This window comes from Podarcis melisellensis, assembly GCF_964234715.1.
Source record: "Podarcis melisellensis genome assembly, chromosome: 4".
NCBI lineage: Eukaryota > Metazoa > Chordata > Lepidosauria > Squamata > Lacertidae > Podarcis > Podarcis melisellensis.
In genome coordinates, this window is record NC_138531.1 from 46456967 (window position 1) to 46483428 (window position 26462).

Below are 26462 nucleotides of genomic sequence, written 5' to 3' on the forward strand. Positions count from 1 at the left end.
TCTCGAGACAGACGATAACAACAACAGCTGAGAGCCGCCTTCTCCATGAATTCACCTAAATCCCTTTTAACCATTCTTTATTTCATTTACTAATTAAATTTCTACACCGCCTTTCCTCCGAGAATCGCAGGGCGGTTTACGACATAAAAGCACAAAACTTGCAGTTTTGCCCGTCACTCTGCGTGCGCAACGCAGGTGCCAAACTTTGCCTCCTCCTTTACAGCCAACACTTAAGCCATCGAAACCACCACTCCCTCCTCCGCCCTTGTTCTTTCCTACTGAGACTTCTTAGCCAAGCCTCCCCAAATCCTTGCGCGCCCCTCCGAGGTCTTGCAAGCGCGCAAGGGGCTCGCTCTTCTTTCGGAAGGTCGCCTTCTGCCCGCACACTGCCTACTCCGCGGCGCTTCCCGAGCCGCGCCAGCAGAGGGCGCCTGAGGGGCGTCCGCGGGCCGCTGTGCGCCAGCCCGGGCAGGGGTCTCGCTTCTCTGCACCGAGCCTCGGCGGCGGCGGCGGCGGCGGCAGCAACATCAACAGAGAGCCGCCCGCTGCGCTCGAGCTGGGAGGCGTCCCCAGGGCCCGGCTGCGCTGGCGGGGGCGGGAGGCTGGCGGCGGGGATGCTCCTCCTCGTGCAGGAGCTCAGCACCAGCAGCGGCCGGGCGGGAAGCCGCAGGAGTCTCGCTTGGGACCCGCGCCCAGGCGGCACGAAGAGGGAGAAGCGAGGACTTGACCCGGAGGGTAAGCTCGCCTCCTCCTGAGCGTCGGTTTCCCGCCAAGCAGCTGCTGCCGCCGCCGGTCAGTGTCCGGCTGGCCCCTTTAGCAGCCTCGACGGGGGGGGGGCGCCCGCGGGGGAGGCAGCTGCGCCACCCCCTTCGGTTTCTCCTTCCCCCGGGGTCGAGTGAGGGGGAGAGACCTGGCCTCCCCCCCCTCGCGCTTCCATGGTAGAGTCCTCGTGCTTCGAAGGCGAGCGGGGAAAAGGCTGGCTGCGCCAATCCCGCGCGGAGCGAAGAGGCGGGAGGAGCCGAGAAGAAGTCGGTGGACTTCTCTCCCCGGCAAGGAAAACAGCGGAGTTTTACTTCAGGCGTTTGCGGTTCGCGTTTGGAGACGGGAGGGAGAGAGATGCTCTTAGGAAAACGAAAAAACGGGATTCTGGCAAGTGCTGGGGTTTTGAGGGTGGTTTTATTTATTTGTTTAGAAACGAGCGAAGGACGGGTCCCGAAGAAAGGCGCTCGTGTTGTTGCCCAGAAATAATTTCGCCTCAGGTTAGTGTTCCCGGGAGTTCGCGCCGGGCTCACCTGCTCGAGACTGGCGCAGCTGCACGTCTGCGGCCAGGCTATCTGCGGGGCAATTTCGCTCCGGGTTGTGCTGGGTGGATGGAAGCGCCGGGGGAGAGAGAGCCTTGCAGGCAGAAAGTCCCAGGTGCAATCGATTCCTGTTGTTTTTTCCCCCCTCCAGGTGTGGCCGGGGGTTGGGGAAGACTCCTGCCTGAAACTCTGAAGAGCTGGTGCTAGTTAGAGTAGGATAATACTGAATAAGGCAGCTTTCCTATATTGGGAGGGGGGGTGTATGGAGCAGGTGATCCTTCCCTTTTGTATAACTGAGCTGTTAAAAAAATTAAGCATTTATTATTATTTAAAATATTTTATACTAGCTTTAATGCAAAAAATCCAAAGTGTTGAAGTAATACGAATTTAAAAATTGCAATAAAGCAAAATGCAATATAACATACAGTATGCAGAGAAATAGGTATGGCCACTGGGTTGCATTTGTTAAATTATCTACTGAAAATCCTAGACAAAACTCAAGAGGCAAGTTATATACCAGTTTTCAGGTTGATGAAAAGGCTCTTTGTATAGATGACATTGAAGGAGTCTACAAATAAGGTTTGGGATGCTAGCCAAGGGTTAGTTTCCACTAAGCCAGTTGTGATGTCCAGTCCACACCATGGCAGTTCAAGAACATCAGTTGAATTTACCAATGTAAGTGTTGCCTGATGAAGAGGAGTCATATAACTCAGGATTTATGTAGGTGCTTTTTATTAAAAAAACTTTTTATCTGAGATTCATTCTACAGGTTTTAACAGGGTTTCCATATTTTTATGGCTGCCTCATCAACTCAGGATATTAAACATTGCTGTTTTGTGATACAACCACAAAATGTGGGAGAAATTCAAAATTTAGCCAGTAAAGAAAATACATTACAAAAATTAAGAGAATGACATGTTTTTCAAGGTGCCACAGGATAACCCCCAGAAAAAACTGGCTATTTCCCCTTAATTTGTATAAGACAGTGGTACCTCAGGTTACAGACGCTTCAGGTTACAGACTCCGCTAACCCAGAAATAGTACCTCAGGTTAAGAACTTTGCTTCAGGATGAGAACAGCAGTGGGAGGCTCCATTAGCTAAAGTGGTACCTTAGGTTAAGAACAGTTTCAGGTTAAGAACAGACCTCCAGAACGAATTAAGTTTATAGGCCAGGAACTGTTTATAGGCCAGGAACCAAAACAGTATTTCAGGTGTGCCTAGGGTTCTTGGTATGTCTTGTATAATTTTAGCTTTCACTGTTACTATCCACCCCCCCATATCATATCAAAATTTGTGGAACTCTCCTCTGGTTCAAAAGAGTTTTGCTGCACAGCACCGGTGTGTGTGGAAGCGAGGGATCATGTCCAAACCTTTCTTGGCTCATGTACCTATTCATGCAGTGGTTGTTAGATCTATGATAGAACTATTTAGTTCAGCTGTTCCTGTGGCAGAGCCATTAGTAAAGCACCATGTAATTTCACTTGCAGATCAAGGCAGTGATTTGAACAGGGATTTGGGAGGAACAATTAAACTTGTTACACATTACTGCCTACTTGTCCACTGTCATGTGCTCCCACTGCTGGTGTATGAAGCTGAGTACACATTATTTTAGACACAATCCATCTGTATCCCTTAGCTTTTTGAGAAAGGCTCTTTTGATGTGCTTCCCCTCAAACCAGTGGAAGCTGTAGTTAAGCTGATGTGTGTACATTTCAGGCTGACATTGACCCCATGCACAAATAAACTGGAGTTCACAGTGGAGAAACAAATTGGACGTGGTATGAAGATACCCCTGTCTCCTCTATGGTGTGTACAGCAGTGTTTAAAAAGCAACTTGAAACCCGGTGGGGGACCTCACTGAGTTTCAAGTCATAGACTTAGTTGAAAGGAAATTACAGTAACAGTCAAATTCTGTGCATCCTGACTAGGAAGTGTCCCTCTGTAATCAGTGGGGCTTAATGCTATGTCAGTGTTACAGCCTAAACTGCAACCTAAATTGCAGTGTTGCAGACAGAATTGCAGCCTAAAGCATATTATTTCTGTGGGTTCAAAAACTGACATGTATTCCTGTGAGTAACTTGCTCAGTTTTTTTCCCCTCATTGTAGAGTAGGTGGGGTTCTAACTGAATGGATATTGGTTTTTGGTGTTGGCTTTTTGTGGTCTTCTGTTGTGAAACAGTGTTAAGTTCTCATTACCTTACCTACTTTAATTCCTGATTTCATGCAGATGAAGATCCAAGGTTAGATTTGGACCCTGTATTTGCAAGCCTGGATGAGCTATCGCTGGCAGAGGAAGAGGAGTGCGGGGGGAGTGCACTGCCCCCAGTAGTGTGATCCTGGTGGGGTGCCATTGCAGCTACTCCCCCCACCCACACTGGGTGCCATGCCCCCACAGGCGGTGTGCCATGCCCCAGGATGCACGCATGCCCCTGTGGGTGGTGCACCATGCTACCACCTGCTCTCCCCCCCCCCCAGTGCCAGAGCATGAAGCTTCACCACTGTGAGCTATCATTTGGAGTGACAATAGTGAGGAAACATATTGGCTGTAATTGGGAGTCAAGGCTTTTCCCTATGGCTAGTCACTTAAGCTTCAGTTAGACAAAGTATTTCGATCCTGAATAAGCGTGTTCCATCAGAAGTAGCAATAATGTACCTTTCAGGCATATACCCTCTGCTTTTGTCTAGCAAAATGCCCACCATTATAATGGCTGGAATGTATGAGAGAGTAGAGGGAAGTCTTCTACTGTAACACAGAGAGGGAGCAGGAAAATATTGCAGTGTCCTCTGCAGGCTGAGGTGGAGTTTGTTCAGTGCACCTTTGTTGTATCCCCTCTTCAGAATTTTTGTTAATGAGTGACACACATGCTATAACTTCATTTGCATGTAGCACTCAGCCAAATCATGGCTTAGTGCCATGGACCAAATGTGCAAATATCCTGTTGAGGATATTGTGGCCACCTAGCTCCTTCTGTGGTTATTTTGCTACTGTGCTGGACTAAGCCATGGTTTGATTTAGCCTGTTATCTGAACCTGGACCTGTGGTCTAATTCTCAGGCAAACCACCTTGGTTAGCTCACAAGCCCAGGTTCAAGCAACACACTGACTTGTGACTTACCACAGTAGAGCAGCAGAATGACTGCAGGAGGAGCAAAGTGTCTGTGAGCTATCTGGTTATAGTTTGCCTTAGTATGACATGTGAACCTGTGTCAACAGTAGAAATCAGGGTTTGCTCTCATAGCAGTGGTCTGAAGGGCAACACCTTTTATTTCCCTATTGGGATGAATAACAAGCACTTGTTTACATGGGAGAGATAAAGGACGGCACTTGGGATTACCATTCAGATGGCTGCTCAGCCTGACCCGTGCCTCTAATCTCAGTCATCAAGATTCAGACCTGCTACTTCAGCATAGCTCCTCTTAGTTCTGTTTCTTGAGGCGCTTTTAGAATGTCACTGTTCTGAAGTGGGATTCAGTCACATACTGGCAAATTCAGGTTGCACAGTTATAGTTGTTTGGGAGGTCTTGAGCAGAAAACTCATGTCACTCAGAGGACTTTTTATGATAAAGTGAGGTGAAAGTGTTCTGGAAAGTGAGAGAAATAACACTTGTTTTGACATAACACCATCTAACCTCCCCACAAACAAATCAGAACAAGCTCTTTAAACTGCTGTTGTCTAACCTCCCTAACAAATCAAGATGAATAAACAGGTTTTCTGGAAGCACCCTTGATTTTACTAAAATATTATCTATGTGTAATATAGTTTTAGACAGAAAACATCTCGTCTCCTATCCGCTAGCATTCTTAAACTAATCCCAGACAGATCATTCTTCTGACTGGGATTAGTTTAAGAATGCTAACCCTTCATGCCTGGCTGCTTCCAGACTACTTTGGATTCAGTATATGTAGCCAAAATGTATCCATTTATAGTACCTGCATAATAAAGAGCATTCTTTATCCTTTCAGTACATTGCTGCAATATGGAATAAAAATGCAACTTTTGCAATAAGTTGTACATCGGGAGTTGGCAAGTGTTTCCTGAAATTGCTTAAGCAAGTTTTTTAACTCATGGTTTTGGAAGAAGGCAGGAAGAAGGTAGATAACTGAAAAGTAGTTTATTTACAAAGCATGTCTTAAAAAATATATCTGCAGCAATGTCCATTCCTGCTTGAAATGTCTTGAACAGAGGAGTCAGAGAACTGCAGTCCACAGAGTGATGTAAGCAAGAGAGCATGAGTCATGGTGTCTGAAAAGGAAGCCGATAAACCTCTTCATCGGTGGACACAGAACAAATTCAAAGCTTGTATAAGCAAGGCGGAGATCTGATTAAGTTTCACTTGATGACGACAGATCTGACTCTGGTCTTCAGCACACAGTATATCTAGGATGACATTCACAAAGTTTACTAAGGAATTAAACTTGTAGTGCAAAAGAAAGGAAGAGAGCAAAGGAAAAGAGCTGCAACCTAAACTCATATTGGATTTTACAGCAGTTATGGGGGGGAAATGCAGAATGTTACAAATATTTTTCTAATAGAGTTCAAGAGTCAGAAGCTCTTTGAAAAAGGATGATAATCAAGTAAGGAATTTAGGAGTGTACGGGCTGATTTCTAGTCTAGATGGATTCTACATTCTGCTGTGGGTGAGGGTGAGTGTGGTTACTCGATATGCACTTGAAAACCCTCCCCTTAATTAGGTTGTCCACTCCTCTTCCTCCCTGCAGGTGTCCCAGGTGGTGATTGTGATCTTGATATAAACCACTCACAATGTCATTGGACAGATGTGGTGTCCATCCCACCACCCATTGTTAGGTAACACAAAATCAATCTGCTATGAGCTCTTGTTTTTGGAATGAAACCACTTTCTGAGGAAGTGCTTTCAGCAATAGGTAAAGGTAAAGGTAAAGGTACCCCTGCCCGTATGGGCCAGTCTTGCCAGACTCTAGGGTTGTGCGCTCATCTCACTCTATAGGCTGGGAGCCAGCGCTGTCCGCAGGCACTTCCGGGTCACGTGGCCAGCGTGACAAGCTGCATCTGGTGAGCCAGCGCAGCACACGGAACACTGTTTACCTTCCCGCTATAAAGCGGTCCCTATTTATCTACTTGCACTTTAGGGGTGCTTTCGAACTGCTAGGTTGGCAGGCGCTGGGACCGAACGACGGGAGCTCACCCCGCTGCGGGGATTCGAACCGCCGACCATGCGATCGGCAAGTCCTAGACACTGAGGTTTTACCCACAGCGCCACCCACGTCCCGCTTTCAGCAATAGAAACATGCAATAGAAAACAATTAATTTCCGACGATTCTAGGCTAAAATGTTGTGTGTATGTAGCCCAAGGCTGCATGTACGTCATACATTTAAAACATATTTTCCCCAAAGTGGCAGTGGAACTGTAATTTACTAACGCTTATAGAGCAATAATCCCTACCAGCCTTAACAAACTACAATTTCAAGGTTTCCTTAGAGGGAGGGACAATGGCTTTAAATGTATGGTGTGTACACAGCCTCACAAGGGTGGAGAACAGAAAGGTAAATAGGGAAATGCTCACTTTAAGTTACATTTCTTCTAATGCATATTGCTCCTCAGGAGTCTTTGCTTTCATGAGAATTCTGTGGAAAGAGCTGGGAGAGCTGCAATTTAGGGAGTGATGTCAGCAGAGAGCGTGAGTCATCAGTTTTGATTTAGGAGGAAGGTTACATTTATCGGAACTTAAGAAGCTGCCTAATGCAGAGTCAGGCCACTGGTCCATAGAATAATAGAATCATAGATTTTCAGAGTTGGAAGGGACCACAAGGCTCATCTAGTCCATCTCCCTGCAATGCAGGAATCGTTTTGCTCAACGTGGGGCTTGAAACCACAACCCTGAGATTGTACACTGGCCAGCAGTGGTTCTTCAGGATTTCAGGAAGCAGGTATTTTCAGCCCTACCTGGAGTTGCTGAGGATTGAACCTGGGACTTTCTGCATGCAAAGCAGATGCTCTTCTATTGAGCTTCTTATTGTTGGTTTCTGGAGAAACTGAAATCTGATGCAAGCAAGGTGCCGTTATCACAGTACTGAATTTCACTTGATGACGGTAGACTTGACATGATTGTGGCTCTTCTAGTAGTTTTCTTTTTTCACATTGCACATTACAGTTTGCAAAGTGAAAGTGCAAATAACAGGTGCAGCCAGGATCATCTGGACCTTTGGTAATGCGCTGTGTGTATGTGTGTGTGTGTGTGTGTGTGTGAGAGAGAGAGAGAGAGTATAAGGGAATGGATGTGTTTAACCTTACCACCTGACATTTCTCTGCTTCAACTCACCTCAAGCTGCTGTGGAACTCTTGCACTCGGTAGTGTTCAACATAATATCAGTTACTGAAATCAGTGCTAAGATGGTTCCTGTCCTTAGGTTTACGATCTAATAGGGCATGACGCATGAGAAAAATATGAATGGGAAGGAGGAGGGAAAAGCAAATTCAGGTGCAGGTTCTTAAATTACAGTTGTTGTTGTTATTATACAGTTATATAGTTCTGTTTATGCAGATTCTGGATGTCTTGGAGGGCATCAACTTCCCACTGATGTCACTAGCGGTTCTGACTGCCTTGCCCTTGATAGAGAGCAGTTCCTCTCCAGAAGCATTTTTTCACCCCACCCCAATCAGATATGGCAGGAGAGCTGGCAACAGTGTCCAAGCCAGAAGGACAGGGCTGCTCCTGCCACACAGTTCTTTCCTCAGACAGAATTTGTGACCAAGTCCAAAATTACAGCTCTGTAGAAGATCTGCGGGATGCGGATGGCGCTGTGGGTTAAACCACAGAGCCTAGGACTTGCCGATCAGAAGGTCGGCGGTTCAAATCCCCACGACGGGGTGAGCTCCAAATGCTTGGTCCCTGCTCCTGCCAGCCTAGCAGTTCAAAAGCATGTCAAAGTGCAAGTAGATAAATAGGTACCGCTCCGGCAGGAAGGTAAACGGTATCTCCGTGCGCTGCTCTGGTTTCGCCAGAAGCGGCTTAGTCACACTGGCCCCATAACCCCGAAGCTGTACACCTGCTCCCTCGGCCAGTAAAGCGAGATGAGCGCCGCAACCCCAGAGTCGGTCACGACTGGACCTAATGGTCAGGGGTCCCTTTACCTTTAGAAGATCTGCAGTTTTTAACCAATATGGGATTGGCGTTTCAGGATCTGGGACATCATTCTCATGGATGAAATTTATGTGGGAAGTTCAAAGCTTCACAGATAGTATGTCCTCTGAAGTTTATTTCAAGCATTGGTTTCTAGTTCATAATTGGTTTCTGCTATTTCTTTGGAATAGCATTCTGGTGTTGCTAAGAAACTAATTTCCTCATAAATATTCATTTATAACAAAGTATTCAGACAAATTACCAGACATTTGGTATTTTTTTTATTGGAAAATACCCATTTCCTAGGAGAATCCTGGGCATAGTCTCATGGTTAGCGATCAGAGCGGGGCCTTTTCTATACATGGATAGTTTTAACACTGCCAGTTCAGTGAATGCCTGTAATATGGGAACTGACCAGAATGGTGACAAATGCAGCAATTATTATTTTTGGGAGGAGGCAGATTCAAATAGATTGACCATTGCATCTAGTCATGCCCTAAAGTACTATGCCAGAGGACTGATTTCAGCAAACGTTTCAAGGTCAGATTATTATACTGTGTGTGAAAAGCACAGAGGCTCTGTTAGAAAAGGGAGAGCTTATACAGGCCTGCTGGGTATAACATTTTACAGAATTGGGTTTTGTACATATATCTATTACTAGCCCATGTTTGAAAAGGAATAAACTACCAACAATAGCATGTTTGAGGACTCTGATTTTGATGGGTATTAGAAGAGTTATTAAACTACAGATCAAATACCCAGAAACGTCAGCTGGAAGATCATTCTATTTGAAAAGTTGTCCATCTGTCATCCAGATTTTTGTGCAGTTTTACCACTAGCACGTGCAGTGTAACAGAACTCTTCATTCTGACACAATTCAGTAAGCTGGAGACAAGCTTCATTATTACTCTTTAAAAATAATAAACGTACTGAGACCTGACAATTAGCCAGTGAGGAGCAGGAGTTCCGAAAAAGCATTACTGAGGGAAGAGAGCTTGACTTTGCTACAGCTCATTGGCTAGTCTGGAGAACCTAGCCATGAGCCTGGGTTGGGCCAATGTGCTAAGTCAAAACCTGGCCTGGCTTGGCAAAGTATAACAGGAAAAGGACTGGAGAGCCGCAAATTGGCATGTGAAGTCCGGGTTACTACCGTATTTTTCGCTCTATAAGACGCGCACCAGACCATAAGATGCACCTAGTTTTTGGAGGAGGAAAACAAGGAAAAAAATAATCTGAATCTCAGAAGCTAGAACAAAAAGAGGGATTGCTACGCAGCGAAAGCAGCAATCCCTCTTGCTGTTCTGGCTTCTGGGATAGCTGTGCAGCCTGCATTCACTCTATAAGACACACACACACATTTCCCCTTACTTTTTAGGAGGAAAAAAGTGAGTCTTATAGAGCAAAAAATATGGTATCTCTTGAAAACTCCATACTGAAATTAGATGCAATATTAGATTCTTGATCCCTAAAACTACTGTTCCTTTCTAAGTAAAAAGAGATTTGGAAACTCTTCTTTATATTAGCAAATTTGTCACAGGGTCCCTGGCTTATGATAAGCCCCAATCTTCTGAAAATTTGTGATAATTTCTTGGCAGGGTAGGTTTGTTGCTCAGCCCTTTCCCACAGTGGGCAAGATGTTCTCTGCAGTCCCTGCAGGGACTTAGTTCTGGTGTCAAATGTTTACTTTGTTATATGAGATTTCCTCCTAATTTGAACTCAAGATGCCTCCATAAATATGACCTCTACGTGAGGCAAACAGTGCAGAACTGTTCAGCTTTGCCTCACTGGTCTTGCAAGTTCCTCTTGGGTGGCACAGAATTGGAATCTTGTAAAGCTGTTAGACAAGTATATATAACTAACTAACTAACTAACTAACTAACTAACTAACAGCAGGGCTGACTCAATACATTTTGCTGCCTAACATGAAGGACAAGACAGCATTTCCCATTCCATATGTAAAGCAACTGACTGAACTGGCATTGCATCTTACTCAATACTAGGTTCTTGCTGTTTTTAAACAGATCTTCCAACTGCACAAATTCCCATCAGATACTCCACACTAAAATAAAAAAAGTGGACTGAGCACAAAGCCTTATTTGCCCCTTGCACCCTGTTTTAGTGGCCGCTTCCTATCTACCATACAGTGACAATTCATTTATGAATCTTCCTTAGTTCAGTAACAACAGGCACAAAAAAACCCCAAGGGTACTTTAAGGGTACTTACAAAGATGAGACAAAGCATTAACCATCTGAAGGTGAAGGTGAATGTGAAGGTGAAGAAGAGGAGGTTCCAGCCATTTTATTTTAAGCATGAAAACAGAGAACATTCTACACACACACACACACACACACACACACACACACACACCCAACTCTATGTTTTGTGTCTACCTGCGCACGCACGCACACACACACATCCACCCACCCACCCCCCGACACCCCTTCTTCAACACTGGTGACAGGATAGTGCCCTGTACCGCACCTGAATTTAGGGGGTCTAGGACAGGCAGCAGAGCATACACAGGCCTGTCCTCTAGCAAGAACAGATACACCTTAGGAGAGTGAGTGAGGGAGAGCTGCAGCTCCTGCCCTCCAACACCTTTTGCCTGATGCAGTTTCTATACTTTGCCTAACAGTAGAGAATAACATTTTCCAGTCAATGTACAGTAATGGTGTATAGTAGGATGTGTTGATAAAGTTCTACAGATTGTAATGAAACCAGATGGCATTTGTAAGTGGAATTATCCTTTCTACCACCATTTATTTAACATTTCTTTGTCATAGAAAATTGGTGCAACAAAATTATTTGCATCACAGTGTGGTTCACTGCTAAGGCCCTGTTTGCATCTTTTGAGTAGGTTATTTCAGAGCTATAACATGTCTGAAATTGCAAAGCATAGCCCAAATGTAGCCCTTGTACTTCCCCCTTTGAAGTTCAGGTTTCTCATCTAAAGGAGTGCAGCTGATTTTTGTCATCTTACCTAAACCCGATTTCTACCATTTGGTGTTGAAAAGGAAATTGAACAGATGTGTAGCTTAATTTCTTCTTATTAATAGCCTAATCTCAAAAATTGAAACAATTTATATAAAAAGCTTTTTCTAAAGGCCGTATTGAGCATGTAGACTGTGCTACTGAATAATTTAAATCTTATAAATACTGTGCAAGGACTTGATTCATTAACATTAGCCTGACATGCTTAAAGGCCAATAATTCTAGAAAGATAACTTGTTGCTCTTCCTTGCCTGGTATTAATCACCCAGACATTAATAAGTGGACACGGGAACAGGCAGCAAGTGTGCGTTCGTTTTCATCCCAAGATTTGTTTCTGGCATTTTAAGAGAGCTGCACTTCTTTTTAATTCCTCAAAGAAAATGCTGTCAGCTTACCAAGAGCGGGTTGTTGAGGGAAGTTCCAGCTTCATAGAGCTGTAGGAAAGAGAAACGAAACTATTTAAATATTCCACAGAGACCACAGAAGAGCCTTTGGAAACAATTGTTTTCACGGGGAATTGGAACAAGGGAACATATATTTATGAGAATTGTGTAAACCTGGGATTCTTTTTCTCTAACCTTTTAAATACTCTGTTCTGCAGGTGCCTATCAGATGTCATTAATGTTTTTGATAGCCACCTGTGGTGATAAGGATTAACATTTCTGGATTGCCAGATTGAAATGTTTTAAATACTGTCATTTAGTATTTTGATAGTAGATTTCTCGTTGACGATAATGATCTTTTCCCATTTCCTTTATTTCATTGCTCATCAAAAATAAGGTAAAGTGGCATGCATATATATGCATGCAGTGGTCTTTTTATGTGAAGTAAAATATGTTTAAATTTAGAAAACAGTATTGCTTCCATAGCTGTTAAGAGAGGAAAGTCTCATTACAGATTGTTTAGTAGGCTGTTGATGGTTTTCATAATAAATTTATGTTTTGGGATGTTCTGATTTGGTTTATTGAAGATTTTATGTTTTGTTTAAATTGCGTAGACATATTTTAAAATAAGAGTTTTGAAATGATAGGTTTTTTAAAAAAATATTGGTGATGGTTTTTGATGTTGTTGTAAACTGGACAGGGTACACTGTGGGAAAACAGAATACAAATAAAGTTGTAGTAATCCCAACTAAATCCATTGGAAGGAGAGAGGATCACTCCTAAATCCACTTGTACTGATGGAGGCTAAAGATACACTAGCATAGCGATTCTACAATTCTGTAGCTTCATTGTTGCACCAGTGGGAACTATTGCTGGTAAAACCCTGTCAGTGCAAGGGAAGATCAGAAGCTACCGTAGTTGGAATTCTGTGTTCCTTGGTTAGTCCCTCCCTTTAATAGTAGTATATGAAAATGTGTAAGTTAAAACTCTCAAATTTAAGTTAAAAGAGATTTTTAAATGAGTGTTTCCCTCCCCCTCCCCCCGTCCAACCAGCCACAGTAGAGGAAAGGATTCAGCTAATCGTGGAGTACATAAGCCTTTTTCAGAGAACATTGACTGCAAGTACATGGCGTAGGACTATATAACTCTGCCTCAATGCTTATAGAGCTGGAAGCCCTCAAGTGGAGACATTAGTGATGTGTCATTGGGCAAAGAGGGAACACTTTGCACTAATGGCAGATAACTAACAGCCAGAGAGGACAAAAAGAAAGGAAGAGAAGATGTATAACACTTGGCTTCTCAGAACCCTAATGGGTTCATTCTCTCATCAGGGGATGAGACACTATGCTCCAAAGCAAGATGCCACCAATAACTTCATCCCTCTTGCTGAAGCTTTCTCAGAAAAGAGTGGGGGATATCGGAGATTTCTTCAGCAACCAAGGACATAATATGTCTTCCACCTCCACCCTTTGCATGAGGGAAAGCTGTTTATGTTCACTGTGCTAACAACTGTTACTCTGTAGGTTATAAAAATGTCTCCCATACAGAGGACCCTAAGTTTGCCATCTGCAGTAAGTGGTTTAGTGCCAGCAAACCCAAGACTGTGGCAGAGCTTTGTTTTTAAATACACAGATCTGCCACTGTTGTATTTACTTGCCCTCTGTGTGTTCAGAGTGTAGTGCAGTAAAGTCACAATTTCTGTTGGCTTCCAAACAAGATTCTTATGCTAAGACACTCATGTGAGATTGTGTGTGTGTGATCATTACTTCTTTCTGTTTCTTTTATCCTCTTGGCTTAAAGATATCAAATAGCAAATGTAGCAGTAGAATTAGACAAATTGATGTCCTGTTGAGCAAATGAAAGGAGGTCAGCAAGACCTAACAACCTGCTGTAGTCTGCAGTCTGGAAAGAATCTTCTTCTAACCACTGTGGAAATTAACACTGTCAGAACGTGTGTGTTTTTTTGTGTGTGCGTTTTAAATGCTGTGAAGCATATTCAAGACTGGCTCTGTGAAAAGAGATTCACTTAATACAAAGATGGGCATTGCGTGTCAGGAGACCGTATTTCTCTCTTGTTCTGTAGCCTACATCTTGTCCTGGCACTGCCTACAATTAGACACTGGTGGTTAACAATGGCCAGCAGCTGTATTTGTGGGCTCTGTTCTTTTGCCAAGGTTCTGTCAAGTTCTAGTAGGTGTGGGAAAGACCACAATTCAATGGTGTAGCACCTGATTTTCATGCAGAAGGTCCTGGGTTCACTCTGTAGTGTTCCTGTCAGGTAGCAGGTGAAGGGGGTGACATTTGCCTGAGATCGTGGAGAGGAGCTGTCAGTCAGAGTAATAATAAATAATAATAACTTTTATTATTTATACCCCGCCCATCTGGCTGGGTTTCCCCAGCCACTCTTGGCAGCTCCCAATAGAGGACTAAAAACAGAATAAAACAGTAGGCACTACTGGGCCAGATTGACAAAATAGTTTGGCTTGGTATAAGGAAGCTCCCTGTGTTCCCTAGCATTGTTGAGAAATTGAACCCAGAGGATGGAACTGTGTAGATGGACAGGCATGATTCTCAGTGACTGGGGTGACCAAGGGCAGGGTTGCTCTTGTTAACGAGGCCAATGACAGGGTTGCTGTGTTCATGGTGCAGTTGTTCTTGTGGATAGAGTTGATTGCAATAATAATAATAATAATAATAATAATAATAATAATAATAATAATAATTTATTTATACCCCACCCATATGTCGATCCTTTCTCTAAAACATAATGTTGCCCGTTATAATAAGGGGGGAGGAAGGGGTAAGATTTAATGAAATCTAAAACATCACTTGTTCTTATGGGAAAATATGAAGTTATTTGTGCATGTGAGTCTTTCACATGCTGGTGTTTTATCCTCCCAAACACTTTTACTTGGACACAAGTCTGATTGATTTGAGACATACTTACCAAAAAGTGTCCTTAGGAAACAAAGTCATGTGTCCAAGTTCTTTCAGGTAGCAACTTTCACTGCTTGAACACTACCTGCTTCCCTTCTACCAGGAAGAACTTGGTACTCTAGAGACGCTGTGATATGCAAACAGCCCTGTGTCCTGGGGTCTTCTGCCATTGTTTTGATTCAAGCTGTGTTTGACCTACAAATTGGTATAGTTCACTGCAGAGTTGCACCATCAAAGCAGGTTGCTAAACAATTCTAAATTAAATTGAAGACAAACCTTTTGCTGTCACGTACCTTTTGAGGACATACTTTGTATGGATTTGTAAAGAAATACAGAATGACATATGGATAATTGTGGCCAGATAAAACTATTACTCAAAGCTAAATTGATCAGAACCGTGTAACAAATGTTACTCATTTTCTGCTCCGAAACAAAAACACATCTGTGGTGTTAAATCACCTGTGGAGAAGGGGGGGAAAGGCTTGGGCATAACTCACCTCAATCTTATTGTTTTGCCTGCAGCATTTGTACTGAACTAAAACCTGTCTTTTTTGAGATAAACTATATACCTTGTGCTTCATCACTGTCATTGAATTTCCATTTTAACTACTACATTTCAATGGGAAATGAGATAAATATTAAAAACTTAAAGCAGTGCAGAGGTTTGGGATAGCATTCTGTCAGTTTGTTAGATTGTGTCACACTCATCACAATTTAAGTTGCACATATTATTTTCTCCGCACACTGTTGGCATGTTCAGGCATTGACCTCAACATGCAAGTGCAAAACTGTGGAGCCGGGTCAGGGGGTCAGGGCTGCATGTTCATGCCCTTCCATTGATGTACATGGTTCTCCTGTGGAGATCTTCCATCTGTTAATGTGGGGAAAGTCTGCTTACGATGCAGTGCATCTCTGTGTTGTTGTCAAATACTCCCTTTCAGAGAGCAGCTTAGGGACCAGATGAGAAATTTTGAAATCCACAGAGACAGGAGCAGAATATGAGCGAGCTAGAGGTTGGAAGCATCTTGGGATTGTAGGTGCTTCTCTGGAGACCTGATGTGGGGCAGAGGATCTGCTGCCTGATAGTTCACATGCTGCTTGCCTCCACCTGTGCTCCACTTGTAAATAAGCCAAATATTACGAAAGCATCATACGTGTCTAGTGTTCTCTCGTCCAAATGAAGCTAAACCAAGCTAATACTCCTCCTGAAACCTCTCACCACTTGGGAGAAGTGAGGAACACATAATACTGTATTTTTTATATAAAAACTAATGTTTATTAAATATTTTCTTGGTTTATAAAGGTACGTGCATTGTCTCTTTTTCAGGTTGTTAAGTCTTTTCTACAGATCAGTTACATTTGATATGAGACATTAGTGTTATATACGGTATAAGATCAAGGAAGAAGAGAGAGGAGAGATGGGGTGGTGAAACTTACATTCTTTTATATAGTGTATGTATGGGGTTTTGTGTCAGCGTCAACTGGATAGGTTCTCTTTCAATTCGCTTTTTACATTTCCTTGGTAGTGAGAGGGTGTGGTTGGTTGTCTGTAGTTGGCTGCAGTGAGGTTTGTTTGCATTTGTGAGTGGGGGAGGGATGGTTGGGTCATGTAAGTCATCTATTTTCCCATGTCAGTTTCAGTCTGTTGGTTAGCTTTTCTAGGAAGGCTGTTTCCTATGGTATTTGGTACCAGTGGCCCATATTCACTCCTGACAGATCTCTGCAGTGTCTGGCTATGATGCTTTTGTCTGCTGAAAGTAGGTGGGTTATAAGCTCTTTATAATGTAAATGGACATTATTATCTTGGAAAATATTCAGTAGCGCCAGTTCTGGGGTGAATTCTAATACCTGTTAGTTATTTTGCATATCTCTTGTAGGACTGCTATCCAGGAGGGTTGGATTTTGGGGGATTCTCACCACATGTGAAGGTATGTGCCTGTGGAGGTGCAGCCTCTCCAACATTTTGGCTCCTGGGCTTATCAATGCCAGTTTCATGGTGTTAGGTACCATCTATAGATAAGTTTCAGAGTGAGTTTCCTTCTTTCGGCTGAGATGGATTTAAAGGGAGGTTTAGACCACATTCCAGTCCATTGGGTGGGGTTAAATTTCATAGCCTATGTTGTGCTCCCATTGTTTTTGATAGCATCGTGGGGGTCTGTGGGATTTTGCAGCAGTATTTTGTATACTGTGATTACCATCTCCTTCCCGTGTCCCGTTGCTGTCAGGAGAAGGTTTTTGAAGGTAGCCAAGGGCTTAGTGGCTGCTGATTTGACTGCTGGATTGTTCAAGAAGGTGTGTAGTTGGTGGTGCATTAGCCAAGATATTTGGGTGTCCCCTAGTTTGTCTTGTATTTCTTGTGTCATTATAGGTTTGTGTCAGTATGGGTAGAAGTCTTTAAATGATGTAGGCCTTTGGCTTGCCAGGTTTTTATCTGGAGGCTTTGTGCTGCATGTTGGAATAGTGGGTGATGAGCCAGGGGAATTAGTGAGGCTGAGGTTGGGGACAGTTTGCCTACTTTTTTCTTCCATGCTTTAGGCGTGGACTGTGTGAACCTGTTTAGTATTGTGGGGATTTTCTTTAGTTTGTTTTGGAGAAATGGGTACAATTGAACCTCCGCCTCTTCTTACGGTTGTTCCAGGTCGCAACTGCTGCAAACCCAGAAGTAACTGGCAGGTTTGCTGCCATTCACGCATGCACAGGAGCGGTGATAGCCATTTATGCATGCGCAGGAGCGGCAATTGCCACCTGTGCCTGCGCACAACAGTGCCTCTCCCAGCAACCCATTTCGACCTCTGGACAGACCTCCGGAACGGATTATGGTCGCAAATAGAGGTTCCACTGTATGCTGTTTTGGGGAAGTTTTTGATTGTTCTCTCCAAATGGACCCATTGTTTCGTCTCGTCATCTAGAATGTATGGGATTATATGGCACACTTGGTTAGCAATGTAATATGATTCTATTTTGGGGATTCACCATCCTCCTCCTCAGGAGGGGAGGCACAGGTATTTGGGGCTTATTCTTGGCTTTTTGTGAGAGAAAATAAATGAGTATAGTTTTTTTCTGCCTTTTCTGGAACTGGGGCTAATACTGTATTTCTAAAGCTAACTGGTATTTATCAGCTCAATTGGCTTTTAAAAAAATCTTCAGGCATTAAGTGTTTTAGCCTGAGTATTAGTATTTTAATACATATGTGCTACTGCTTTACACTTCTGTTTTATAAATTTGGTACAGCTTGGAAGCACAGGCTTTGATCTAACAGAATCCAAGACAGCGTGCCAGGGAAGCTGGCATAATTCCAAAAAAAAAATGAAAGAGTGGCTTCTAGCTTCTGTTTTTACTTGAGCAATGAATGTGCCAACAAGTGTCCTTTGGGTGCTGTGTATTTACTGCAGATATGTAACTTCAGGAGATGAAATAATAGGAATGCTAGCAAGATTGTGGCGTTTGTTTAATGATGGGCTTTTTTGTAGTATGGTAAGGTAAAGGTAATGTTACTTTCTTACTTCAACTCTTTACCATGCCAACACGTCTAGCCATTAAAAAATGTTTTGCAGTATTTGATAATTAAACATTGTCAGGGTATCAAGACACTGTCTCCACCTGACAGCCTGAACATCAATATGTTCATACAAAAAGGTTACTTTTTATTTGTTGTGATCCAGCAGTGACATGAACTGTTTATTGATTTATGTAAGGTTATTCCAGTTAGTTACATTGAACATTGTTCAGTTGATCATAAGCTCATTTATTTGGAAGGAAGTCCTATTCAGTTCAAAAGGGTATACTCTGAAGTAAGTGTGCATAATACCACAGTCCCGCAACATGTTTTGATATATTTAAAAGCCATGCTGTTGGCCATTTTAGTATAATGAAGGCTCCACTTGCAGAGCTAAGGAGTGTGTGTTTGGCATTCCAATAACTCTTAATGCTATTCACGCTGCAGCCATAATCCAGCTTGTTGCATATTCCTCTGTTTTGTTGACTACCAGGGCATGTTGCAGGCTGTACAGTGTCAAGAGAGGGTGCTCTGAATCGATCCTATGGATGGTCCATTGTGTCGCCATTGCACAATAAGACTAGGAGCCTCAGGAGGTTTGCCATTTCTAACCACTGGGAAATTTCCCAGAGCGCTGAGGAATCTATCAGATTTTTAAAATGTTCCTTATATGCCCCACTTGTAAAAAAAATACTATCTGGTGTGAATGAAATAGTCATATATGCATTACAAAACAGGAAACATTGCTAGTTTGAACTCCAGTTTTTGATGGTTTGTCCTAACATAGTAAAGTGCCTCTCTTGCCTCACAGCGTGTTATTAAATTAGGGGGTTCATTTTTTTGTTTGTTTCACTGTCTTTATGTGTGTGCTTTTTCCCCCTCATAAAAGTGATCTGTTGGTTTTTTAAAAAATAAAATAGAAGAGTGGCATTTAGCAAGTGTCGCTCTGCTTATAGACAACATCCATCAGTGGAATAGGGAGTGAGGCAGTTTTTGCCAATGTATCCTCTCCCTTTCAACTTCATTGAGCCTCCTCAAATTCAGTAGATTTTGCAGAGGAGATAATCACACACACACACACACACACACACACACACACACACACACTTCCTCATTTTGTTGATGGGTGCCTTCCATTAGTGGAACAACACCTGTGGTGTTCTGTTGTACCCACTGTGCAGTACTAATGCAGTGGCATTCCATCTGGTGATCTGGCTAGTCCAGACCTTAGAGCCATAGCTCAGGAGCAGAGCATGTTTTGCATGCAGAAGGTCCCAAGTTCAGTCTGTTGGTAGGACTGGGAAACACTCCTGTCTGCCTGTCACTGAAGGAAACAGTAAGCTAGATGGATGGAATGGCCTGACTTGGTATAGAGGAGCTTCCTAGACCTAACCACTTTTTACATTTTCAAAGAAATCAGTTACATCTGTATGACTGGGCATTATAAATGGTAGTTAGTAATTCTCCTTGAATGACTGACATGACAGTTTTTCACTTTGTTGTTTGATGAAGATGGTTCTAAAAAGATGGGAGACTTTCATTCCTTCCTTTGAAAATTCATTAGGTTGGGGCTGCAGGTAGTTCCTTGTACTTTTGATAACCAGGCGCTGGTGGCAAATATTGCATCACGCTGCTGGGTGTGTTCTTTGTGCAAACAGATTGCTGGTGGAAGAACAGCTGGTTTTTCTAGTTTTGTAAAGAGTCCACTGCAGTAGTCCTCTGTAAGTTGACCAGAAGTACTTCAGCTGTTAGCACTCTGGATACGGTAAGACCTATGTATTTACAACGCCATTTGAAGATTTATTCTCATTTTAAACACTCAGTAGCTCTTGTCATACTGTCCAGCAAAATAAGACTTATGAAAAATGTTTTATAAGAATTCTTCTCATAACAGTAGACTTCTTTAACTGAACAGGAAGTTTGCTGCCTGTTTTGTTTTATTTCCTGATGTCTCAGTGAATGAAGCTGGGCTATTTTAAGGTTATAGTTTCTCTGATACCATCTTAAAGTATCGCATTGTTATAGCATAGTTGGCTGATTAGAATACATCACGGCACAATGAAAATACCAGATTCTGCCTGACTGACATTAACCTGGAAGTAACTGCAAGGGTGGATGAGTTTTTATCAGTAGTATCTCTCAGAGTGGTGAATGGCACTATTTAGTGAGAAGAAATGCCAATGAAAATCCTCATTATTACATATTTTTACATGGCTGTTTATTTATATATATTTTAAAATTTTATGTACGGATGTTTTATGATGGCCTATATTCGTAATACCTAATAAAGGTTTGGTGAAAAAAATATTAGAATACTTTCCGATTAAATGTTATTCCCAATTAAATGATATAAATGTAGATCAGGAATGATCCTAATTTGTTGTCCTTTCACAGCAAGACTATTTTTGGGATTTTATCACTAATTTGAACTGAGCACAGTAAAATTACTTCTGTTTTACCTGTGACACTTAAACTGGTATGTTGGCTTTTCCTCTAGCAATAAACTGGAATCATAGTGTAGACAGAGACTTCAACAAGGGGGCAGTTTTTATAAATATGATTGATTATGTACGCAGTGCATACTGAGGCAGTTTATTAATGCTTTTGTTGACCAGAAGTCAGACTGTTCTTCCTTGCCTGTTCTACTCTTGGAGAATCCCTGCTTATATCTAAGGAAGCAAAAACTAAAAATTATTCAGTGTATTAATAAACAGCACAACATGGTTGTTTCACAGATGGAAATATCTCTGTTCAATACACCATCAATTTAGTGTGCAAACTGACAAGCCAAGAATGGTTTACGCAATAATGAACCATTTATCATGGACCATGCTCACACATGACAAAAATGAGTATGACAAGTAATAATTGATCATTTGCTTTACCTAGTCTACAAATCTGTTAAAGAATCACCCACTTAACACTTCACATGTACCCTAAAAATAGCACCCTTGCTCCTGGAGATCTGTTGTATATTGATTAAGAAGAAAAAGTGAATAAAGATCTAAAAGAAGTATTTTCTGTTTGATAGTATTGATCTCCCTTGCCTTCTCTCTTGTATTTACCTCAGAATTAATGGTACCAACTGAGAAACAAGAAAGGAAAATGGGATGGAGAGTTTATTTGTTACCTGCTCTTCACTCTTAAGGTCCCAGGGCAGGTTGCAACATTAAAACACAATATTAAAAACAGTTTAAAACAACTGAGTAAGATTATATTTTTAGTGAAAGAAAATTGTAAATACTCTTTTGAATCTTAGAAGTACATATTAGTAGTTGCCTGCCAAATGACAGATTAGTCATGATTCTCCATTATGTGGCTAAATCTACATTTATTGCAAACTAGCAACTAGTATGAATATATCCTCAGAAAATTATTTTGGCCATGTGGTGGAGCAATCAGATAACTGTTTCCATTCTTTCAGTTGTTAGGCAAATTGAACTCGCCACATAGTCTGGCTGATTTTGGGTTTGGGAACTGACTGTTCAACACAAGCAGTGTGAGCCGTCTCCAGTTTATTCAGTTGGTAAAATCAGGGCTTGTTCTTGCTGCTTCCATGGATGTACTTTAATACCAGTGGGACAGTCAGAGTCACAGATGTCTACAATGAATGTTGTGAATGTATCAGCACTTAGGTATTTGGTATTGTCTTGAAGACAGCAAACCACAGTTTGATTTCAGCTGCTCATGCAACACACTGATTATGTCAAGTATCTTATTTTCACTTTCGTTTCCAGGTACAAAGAATCGAAATAACCAGCTTTGGTGGGAAACGATTAACCTGAGGATAATTTATGAAGACCCACAGCATGTTCAGAAGTTCCAGCAAAGCTGCAATGGACACTCAAGTCACTAAGCTGGACTTTGTAACTTTTGGTTGTTTGCAATGATGTGCCTTTAAACTTTATATCACAATTCATGCCCTTGATACTACATAAATTATAAAATAATACAATCGAAGCAACATGTCAAAAAACTTGGAGATTATCAATCTGTCATTTTTACTGGAACATGAGAGGGAAATGATACTGGGGGTGCTGAAGAGAGACGAGTATTTGAAAAAAATTGAAGATAAAAGAATCAGGTAATTGTGAAACTTTCTTCTGAGGTATTTAAACTTCTGTATACTGGAGTTCAGTTTAGATATTTGTGCATATGTTGTTGTTGTCATCCAGTTAGCTCATGGTTACAGTGTAGTTCAGGGTTGGGAAGACACCAGACTTGTGGAATCTACTTTGTTTTTTACTACAACCCTGAGGTCCACCAACCACAGCCAGGCTCAAAATAGTGGCTCAGGTGAGCAGACTAAAGCTAAGAAGGAATTTTGGTTGAGCAATGGGACTACTTCTCCCTTTGCATGCACTCAGTGCCCTTCTGAAATCTTTTCCAGAGGGTTGAGCCACTAGAGCAGAGTTAGGGTTAGCATGGGAAGGAGAGCAGGAGAACATTCTGTTACACAAGCAGAAACCCCTGCCCTGACAGAATTTTCACACAGTGCTATGTGTACAATCCAGGGTACCTCTGAGCACATGCTCAGAATTTGTGATCAGTAGCAGAACTGTCCTCATGAGTTCTCTTTCACACAAAAATCCATTCTTGGTTTCTTCCTCAATAGTTCCTTTTCAGCAACCTGATTTAGAAAGGAAAGCTTTTTGTTGCTATTGTTAAGACAGCTGAACATCAGAAACCCTTGCTGATCTTAAAGCTGGTCAGTACAGGCGGCGACCATTTTGCACATGTCCAATTAATGCATGACTGTTGATGCATGGATCCTTTAGGACCTGGAAGAGGGCAGAACAGGGATATGGCGTGGCGTAATGGGGTGGGGTGGGCTTATGTACACTTCACCAATGTGTAGGGGGCCAGGAATGGAACCCCTGCTCAAAATGATTGCCGCCTGTATTTACTTTCCGCATTTGCATGTTAGTATATTGTGGTTTGTTATTGCTGTCTATAAAATATAACAGGTGGTATCATTCATCTTGCAACACCCCCCCCAATAATAATAATAAAGAAACCATTTCCGATCTACTACTGTAGCATGTAGAGATCTTTCAGTAGATTCTGATATGTCCATCTCTACTTTTGTTCATAAATAGCATGCATCTGTTGTTGACTTATAGGTTAAATTGACTATAGGCTAAGATGATTGCCTTGCTCTGTAATGTTTTATGAGGCCATGTTGACTAATCTTTATCCTCCACTTGGAAAGGTTTAGCTTATTAACCATCACACTGCAGTTTTATGTGCAGTTTCTGTAGTCTATGTAGCATGCTATCCATGTTAACATCCTCACTCTCTGACCCTTAACCTAAAATCTTTTTAAATTTAAGAATGGCTAGCATGAAACTGCCATTGTGTGATAAAAATTAAAAAGGCCTAAATGAAACCAATGTAATTGCTGTCATGCCGGCAATATAGCAAGGTGGCCGCTGTTCAGACAGAGAATGTAGCACAATGGAATGTCATAGAACCATAGCTAGAAGGGATCCTGAGGATCATTTAGTCCAAGCTCCTGCAATGCAGGAATCTCAACTAAAGCATCCATGACAGATGGCCATCCAACCTCTGCTTAAAAACCTCCAATGAAGGGGAGAGTCCACCACCTTCTGAGGAAGATCATTTGACTGTTTAACAGCTCCTACTGTCAGAAAGTTCCTCATGATGCTTAGTCAGAATCTCCTTTCTTGTAACTTGAAGCCATTAGTTCGGGTCCTAGCCCCCAGAGAAGGAGAAAACAAGCTTGCTCCATCTTCCATGTGACAGCCATTTAGATATTTGAAGATGGCTATCATATCTCTTCTCAGTCTCCTCTATGCCAGGCTAAGCATATCCAGCTCCCTAAACTATTCCTCCTAAGGCTTGGTTTCCAGACACTTGATCATGTTGATTGCCCTCCTCTGCACATGTAGCATGACAAGAATGTGACTTGGTGAGCCTTGAGCTTGGGTGTGCCCCCCCTCTCCCGCTTAATGTGGTGCAGCTCTGAGAAGGAGCTTGGTAGCTTTCAGCTCCATTTTTGCTTGGCTTCAGCTTGTCATGTAGGCTGAACTTCTGATATATGGTTAATGTTTCTTTGAAACAAGCCAACTTTTAACCAATGATTTCAAAGTTCCAGTGACATGACAGGTTGTGGTTAAGGAAGAACAGGAGCAAAAGCTTCTGAATCCCTCACAGCTATAGCAGAGGAGAGGGGAGGAAGGGAGCTAGAGGCTCACTGCAGCTCATTCACACCATGCTCAACTATGACTTAGCAGATGGGAATCCAATGTGCTCTTCAACTCCCATAAGTCTCAGCCAGCATAGCTAGTGGTCAAGGATGATGTTAGCTAGCAATAACAGGAGGGCGCCATGTTGGCTGTTAGCATGATGCATGAACACTGCCAATATCTTTATTATGACCAGGTGAAAATTGCAAAAAACAATGAGCTAGCTTTCAAGTTTCACAGTAAGCTTGAATTTAATTTTATTGTCCACCCAGGTATATCTATCTACCTACACACACATCCCCAATTCAAACAAATTTCATGTGAAGAGTAGAAGGATAATAGGCAACAAATCAGATTGCACACAGAGAGAAATGTCCAGCTCAAAATCAAAATGCAGGGAAGTGGGTAACTAACAATTTGCTCTTAGATAGACTTAGTCACTCCTAACCCCACCAACTTCAATCATTAACAAGATCAGCTGTAAGCAAGATGAAACAAGGGTTCAATAAACAGAGCAGAATGAACTTAGTGACTATTCACCGTTGAATGTCAATAGAACTACATAGCTAGAAAAAATAAAAGCAGGAAAGGTCCCTAAAGGCTAAGAATCCAGGACCATTAAGAGTACAGTAGAACCCATCTATGCTTTTCCTGGAATTACTACTTAGTCATAACCCATTTCTTAGTTCCACTTCAGTGTAAATATGTGCTTACCTGACCTTCTGAATATCCAAATGTTCCACATGGCTGAATCTGGACTGAAAATTCCAGCAGTGTTGCAGGTGTAGCTGGTGAACGCTATGTTAATTGAGCTCTCATTTCAACTCTCTAGTATTTAAATTTGCATTAGGACCCAGTGGGTTCTATTTGGGTGTCTAAAATGTCAGGTCTTCTCATGAGCTGCGGTCATCTGCTGATCCTCTCCTCTGAGTGTCCCTGCCGTTAGAGGTAAGATCAACTGTGACATGGGCATCATTGGTTGTAGTGCCAGGAAAATACTGATTTTGTCTCCCAGCCCTTAAAAAAAAAAGAATTAATTTTTTGGGGTCCTGCTGCTGCTTTTCATTTATTATTGAGATCTGGTGCACATGTGTTTCATGTTCAAACTTCTGTTCTACCTCTGAGGATAAGGAAAGATGCAAAATATGCTATAATCTGATATATACCTTGAGCATAAGATTTGTATATTCAGGACACAGTTCTGCACTTCACATTCAAGCACCACCTCAACTTACTGCACTCATTTCCAAGTATACTAAGGAAAACATAATGCAGGGTCTCCTCTGAACATTGAGATCCCAGGTTTTCTTCAAACGGCAGGAGGAAAGATGCAAGACCCATTGTAATGGTACTTCAGAACATTGTGCTTTTCAGGTATTCTTAGACTTTTATGCATTTAATTCCTTTTAATTTATTTTAGTCTTAAAAATTAGTCAGTTCTGGTTTTGGGCAAAAGATGTTTTTATACAGCACATAACTGCTTATTCTACTGACGCACAGTGTTCCTTTTCCGTAGTGTTTGACATAGCTAGATAGTGGCTGTTTAGAAAATGTGTTCATGGTAGATTGAGATAGGATGACTCATTCTCCTCCTCCATCTCTTGTACTCTTGGAACACTTAATTCCTCCAATTTTGAAATCAGAGCACATTGTCACAGTTGTTCAGTGATTCACTCTCGAATACACCGCAAGGAAATATGGAAGGAAGTTTATATAAAACGCAGCTGTCTGAGCTTGCTTTATCATAAATGAAGGAAATTGTGACGCGGGGCATTTTATTTGTTTGTCTACATTTGTGTCCTTACCTTTCTCTAAGGGCCTTTCATTTGCGTTCCTGGGGCTCCTGAATAATTCCTTCTAGTTCTTGGCTAGGTCCAGATTTATTTATTTAATTAAAACAATCATACCGCTTGGTTGTTTTAAAAACTTCAAAACAGTTACCGTATTTTTTGCTCCACAACACTCACTTTTTTCCTCCTAGAAAGTAAGGGGAAATGTCTGTGTGTGTTATGGAGCGAATGCCTATGGATGGCGGGGGGATC

General features: G+C 42.1%; 2 protein-coding genes across 5 annotated transcripts in view; one reads left to right on the top strand and one right to left on the bottom strand.

Moving 5' to 3' along the window:
• Positions 1-512: 512 nt before the first annotated feature.
• Positions 513-26462, top strand: part of SYTL5 (synaptotagmin like 5) — a 61924-nt gene continuing 35974 nt past the window's right edge. For 2 of the 4 annotated variants that reach the window (XM_081908973.1, XM_081908976.1), the window contains exons 1-2: positions 513-735; positions 21949-22295. In XM_081908973.1, the coding sequence (XP_081765099.1) occupies positions 22177-22295 (119 nt within the window). In that variant the 5' untranslated portion in view covers positions 513-735; positions 21949-22176. Of the gene's footprint in view, positions 736-1180; positions 1260-19912; positions 19977-21948; positions 22296-26462 lie in introns of those variants that run through there. The other 2 variants (XM_081908975.1, XM_081908974.1) reach the window with 2 other exon arrangements.
• SRPX (sushi repeat containing protein X-linked) overlaps positions 26371-26462 on the bottom strand; it is a 71153-nt gene continuing 71061 nt past the window's right edge. The window contains exon 11 of the transcript XR_014167861.1: positions 26371-26382. The gene's annotated coding sequence lies outside the window, so the exon portion shown is untranslated. The remainder of the gene's footprint in view (positions 26383-26462) is intronic.